The 5,452-nt window shown below is 56.3% G+C and overlaps 1 protein-coding gene across 1 annotated transcript in view; it reads left to right on the top strand.

The window, feature by feature from the left end:
- The window catches only part of PAPLN (papilin, proteoglycan-like sulfated glycoprotein), a 49,564-nt gene that overhangs the window by 12,789 nt on the left and 31,323 nt on the right, over positions 1–5,452 (top strand). The window contains exons 5-10 of the mRNA XM_015562003.1: positions 273–395; positions 1,198–1,258; positions 1,534–1,636; positions 3,366–3,496; positions 4,828–4,951; positions 5,414–5,452. Of these exons, the coding sequence (XP_015417489.1) occupies positions 273–395; positions 1,198–1,258; positions 1,534–1,636; positions 3,366–3,496; positions 4,828–4,951; positions 5,414–5,452 (581 nt within the window). The remainder of the gene's footprint in view (positions 1–272; positions 396–1,197; positions 1,259–1,533; positions 1,637–3,365; positions 3,497–4,827; positions 4,952–5,413) is intronic.

The raw sequence follows: 5,452 nt of genomic DNA, 5'->3' as shown, positions 1-5,452 counted from the left end.
AGGGAGCACGGTGCCTGGCACGGAGCAGAGCAGCCGCGGTGGCTGCTGGGACAGAGGGAGGACCTGCTCCGGCTCCTGGGGAAAGGTGGCTGGTGGTGGACTATGCCGGACGCCAGGCGGTGCTGCTGGGTCCCCAAGAGCAGCTCCAGGAGGAAGAGCGCCCCTGAGGCCCGCGGGGGTGGGGAGTGCTGTTTGTGGGCAGGGCTGTGTGAGCCTCGGGGTGCCCTGATGGGGACCTTGAGTGCTGACTCGGGTTCCTGAGCGTGTCTTCTCCTCCAGGCTCCCAAGGTGAGGCGGCAGAGTGACACCTGGGGCCCCTGGGGTGACTGGAGCCCCTGCAGCCGGACCTGCGGAGGGGGCATCAGCTTCAGGGAGCGCTTCTGCTACTCGCAGAGGTAGGGCAGCCTGTGAAAGCAGGGCAGGGATCATCGGGGTCCTGGGTCACCTGGGCAGAACCCCCCATGCCGTAGCTTTGTCCTGGGTGCAGCATGGATGGAGTACTTGAAACCCATCATTTCCGGTACTTCCACTTGGCTTCCATTATCAGCTGTATTTTGGGGGGCTGGAGCCAAGCTGCTTCATCCACCCCTGAGTCTCTTGCCCCCAATGCAGTGAGGGCTCACGGCAGGTGCAGTAAATTCCCGTCAAATTCATCTTCAACCATGCTAACCCGTGCAGTGTCTCTACCTTCAGCCTTTGTATAGATCTTTCCCTTCACGTGACTTAAGACCTACTATGTGTCCTGTGCCATAGAGGGTGGGCACAAAAGAAGGGGCGATGACACCTCGCCTGTCAGTGGGTTTAAGTCACTCTGAGAACCTGTGTGAAGACCAAAGTGAGATGCTATTCCAGGTGCCTGGTTCTCCTTTCGCGGCAGAATCACCTAACCAGGTGGGGGCATTTACACCCCGTTTCACCTCCAAGAGCAGAACTTGGGGCTTCTCTGGAAATTTACCTCCAGAGGCAGAGTGGCCCCCGTTAGTCAAACTCCAGGATGTCTGGGCTCTAAGTCTCCTCCCAAATACAGAGGAGGGGCTCAGTGCACCTCCTGAGGGGTTTATGTGTGTGGGCAGCCCCCCGCCCCCCCTCTTCACGGACTTGCCCTCTCTGGCCCGCAGAGGAGTCCCACAGAGGCTGGGGCTGCAGGAGAGCCCAGGAGGATTGGGGTGCTGGGTTACTGGTGCTCTTGTCCCACAGGAGAGATGGGGGCTCCAGCTGCGTGGGCCCCACTCGCAGACACCGCTTGTGCCACATCGAGGTAAAGCCCACGCGGGAGGGGGGCCAGCTTCCCAGACCCCCTCCCCCCAAGACATCCCGGCCCAGGGTGCCTCCTGTCCGTGCACCGCGGGTGCGGAAGTCCCTTCCTTACCCCCCCATTGACAGAATGAAACCTTTTACTTTTCCATTTGACTTCTAATAACAATGTTCAAGTTTCACCACACACAAATTACTTTGGTATTTTAATTGGAAATGCATTGTATTTGGACCAATGGGTCCCCCACTTCCCCCTCTCTGGCCCCATTGCCCCCGCAGAGCTGCCCCCCAGGTGCCCGCGACTTCCGGGCAGAGCAGTGCGGGGAGTTTGACAGCCGCGAGTTCCAGGGCCGCAGGTTCCAGTGGCTGCCCTACTACGGGGGAGAGTACGGCCGCGGTCCGCCTGGCGCGCTCCTGCGCCTCCCAGCTGTTGGCGATGTTCCTCGTGGCTTCTTACCGCAGCGGAGCCCGTTGTCAGCCCCGTTGGAAATCCCCGCGCAGCCCGGCACCGCCCCCCGCCCCCCCAGTGCATTTTCACACCAAGCGCGGCCGTGGCTCTGCCATCTGAGCCCTGTGCACAGAGCAGCGCTGAGCGTGGGAGGGGCGCAGGGCCAGTGGCGGGGGGGCGGGGGGCCCCGCGCCCGCCGCGCCCGCTTTGGCCCTGGGCCCCGCTGGCTGGGTAGCTTTGAGGAAAGTATGTAGGTTGGGAATTTTTAGAGCAATACAGTTCAGGAAGAAACAACAACAACATTGGAAGTAATTACCACACTTCAGATGACTCAGAAGATACCGCGGGGTAATTCTGCCTGTTAGTTCCCTGCTCGCTGCCAGTCCTGCCTGGAAACTGGGCTCTGGGTTCCAAGTCACTGAGTGCGATTGGGGTGGGGACAGGGCTTGGCTAGAGGGGGTGCCCCAGTGGGGCCATTGCGTTCGCTGCTCCTCCTGAGTTCTGAGGGGTCTGTTGAAAATGATTGCAGTGTCTCCGTGTTATAGGAAGACTGAGAAAAGGCCACCGAGGGGCGCCTGCTTTGCTATGGAGGTTATTACAAGCCTATTAGCAGTCTGGGCTTTTAACTGCGTATGAAATACTAGATCAATGTACAAATTCAAACAGGAAGAAAATGACCCTAACCCCAGCACCTTCCTAGGGTCACTGCTAACATTTCATTCCGGCCCTTTCACCTCATTTTCTCCATGTGTTTACATATCTGTAATTATGACATCGAGAAATTAATTTGTAATTTGTACCATTTTGCATTCTGTGACAAGCATTTTCCTACGTTCTTGTATAGTCATCATACATTTTTTTAAATTCTCACCTGAGGGTGTTTTTTATTGATTTTTAGAGAGAGCGTAAGAGAGAGAAACATCAGTCTAAGAGAAACATTGATTGGCTGCCTCCTGTCCGCACCCTGACGGGGGATCAAACCTGCACCCTAGGTATGTGCCCTGACTGGGAATTGAACCCACTGGGGTACAGGACAATGTCCCAACTGAGCCACCCAGCCAGGGCAAGTCTTCATACATTTAAAAAAATGTGTTTTTATTGATTTCATAGAGGAAGGGAGAGAGAGAGAGAGATGGAGAAACATCAGTGCTGAGAGAGAAACATTGATCGGCTGCCTCCTGCTTGCCCCCTACTGGGGATTGAGCCTGCAACCTGGGCATGTGCCCTGACCCGGAATCAAACCATGATCTCCTGGTTCATAGGTTGATGCTCAACCACTAAGCCATGCCGGCCAGGCAAGTTTTTATAATTTTGGACAAAATTGTTAATGTGCGTACATTCTACAGGTAGGTCATTCTTTAGAGAGTCCCTGATTGCTCACACTCGGTTATTGTAGATCATGCTGAGACAGACCCCTTCGAGTGTCTAGTGTTTTCCTCATTCTGGGATTTCCCTTAGACGTGAGCCCCAGAGATGCAGCAGTTTTGTGGAGCACATCCCCTCTCCCTGGGAGGGGAGTGGGACTCTGAGCCCTTTAGTGGGGGCTGCTCCAAGGCTCCCCCAGCCCCCAGTTTGTGTGTTTCTGCCGCTGCCCATGCTCCGCTGTGGCTAGGATAGGCCTGATCCTCACTGGGACCTCTGCCTTCCCCTGTGCCTTTCCCAGCCCCGAACAAGTGTGAGCTGGCCTGCATCCCCAAGGGGGAGAGCTTCTACTACAGGCACAGGGAGGCCGTGGTGGACGGGACGCCCTGCGAGCCTGGCAAACCGGACGTCTGTGTGGATGGCGTCTGCCGGGTGAGTGTCCCTGGCCCCTGCAGCGCCAGTGGCCCTCAGGAGCGGGGTGTCTTCTCAAGACTAGCTTCTCAGCTGCCTTTCCTCACAGATGCCCTATGACCTTCTTACCTTTCCCCTAGGGCAGTGATGGCGAACCTTTTGAGCTCGGCGTGTCAGCATTTTGAAAAACCCTAACTTAACTCTGGTGCCGTGCCACATATAGAAAGTTTTTGATATTTGCAACCATAGTAAAACAGAGACTTATAATTTTGATATTTATTTTATATATGTAAATGCCATTTAACAAAGAAAAATCAACCAAAAAAATGAGTTCGTGTGTCACCTCTGACACGCGTGTCATAGGTTCGCCATCACTGCCCTATGAAAACTCTAGCCCCACAGTAAGAGCAACCCCTGGATGGCAAGGTACAGAACCCAGCTAAAGCGAACTTTAAAAGACAAAAATAGATCTAGAGACAGAGAAGCATTGATCAGATGCTCAAACCTCAGAGGGAAGGCAGGGGAGGGTGCGGCTAAGGGGCAGAGATCAACCAAAGGACTTGTATGCATGCACATAAGCATAAGCAATGGACACAGACATGGGGGCTGCGGGCGTGAGTGGGGGATGGGAGACAATGGGGAGATTAGGACACATTTGTAATATCTTAATAAAGAAAAAAAAAGCCACAGGGGACGGCTGGCTGGCTGCAGGCATGTGCGCGCGCCGCTGCCTGCGGAAACCTCTCTCCTTGCCTGTGGTCTTTCCCTCAGGCGGCTCCGCCTCAGGATTAGGCAGGCTCCTTCCCTGGGCTGTGAGGACGGCCCCCAGCAGCTCCAGGCTTCCGCTGTCCCGGCGACTCCCCGGAAAAAGGTCGTTCCATTCCCAGGCGTTCCAGTGACCTGGGTTGCCTCTGATTTGTTTTAACTTGGGGCTCCTCTCAACCATTCTCTGAGCGAGGCTTACAGCCCACCGGTTTGCCCAGACCCAGTGTTGGGGAGCTCTGTCCAAGCTCTGTGGGAGAGATGGTCCCCAAAGGAAATGAGGTGTTACTGCCAGAGAAGGGAGATGGGTGCTGAGCAGGCAAAAGAGGTGGATGGTCAGCCACAGACTAGATCCAAATCTTCTCAGCCCTTGATAGTTCTAAGCTGCGTGGTCCATCTGGGGGGTGTTTCAGACTGTTGCAAATCCCCCCAAAATTTCAGTATATTTATTGAAAAAGACCCACATACAAGTGGACCCACACACTTCCAACCGGTGTTGTTTTACTGTAGTTACTGCTCCTCCCTGACCTGGCCGGGCACCCAGGGTTCGAGTCCCGGTGTGCCGGTGACTCTCCTTCTCCGCCTGGCAGGCTGTGGGCTGTGACCACAAGCTCGATTCGTCAAAGCAGGAGGACAAGTGTCTGCAGTGTGGGGGTGACGGCACGACCTGCTACCCGGTCACCGGCACCTTTGACGTCAGTGACCTCAGCAGAGGTGGGGTCCTCCAGAGCGCCACAGACAGCTGGGACTGGGACTGGGTCTGCTGCCTGTGCCTTCCTTGCCCGCCTGCTGCTCTGGCTCGCAGGGGTCATGGCACAGGGGGCTGACCTGGCGCTCAGGTCATGCCTCAAAGGCCCAAGGTCATGGCTCAGGGTGAGGCCAAACCCTTTCACAGGAGCCCGTGGACCCTCTGCCCACGCATCCGTGTGATCTTGTACTACTGCCACCTACAAGCCCCCTCTCGTTCCTTCCCCATCTGCCCTCTCCAGTCAGTCTGGGTGCCCGAGCCCGCCGCCCCACTCTGGCCTTTGCAAAGGTGTTTCCTCTTTGGGAACACTCATCCCCAGGCGGCCCAGCCCTGCGGCCTCCTGCTTGCCCTCCCCTGACCCCGTCTGTGCAGCTGGGCGCATGGTGCCCTCAGGCAGTCTAGCTTGAGTGGTGTCTCCGCTTCCTCAGGCTACAACCAGATCCTCATCGTTCCTGCGGGGGCCACCA

Source organism: Myotis davidii, unplaced genomic scaffold, assembly GCF_000327345.1.
Source record: "Myotis davidii unplaced genomic scaffold, ASM32734v1 scaffold17, whole genome shotgun sequence".
NCBI lineage: Eukaryota > Metazoa > Chordata > Mammalia > Chiroptera > Vespertilionidae > Myotis > Myotis davidii.
This window is presented reverse-complemented; position numbering and strand designations above follow the sequence as displayed.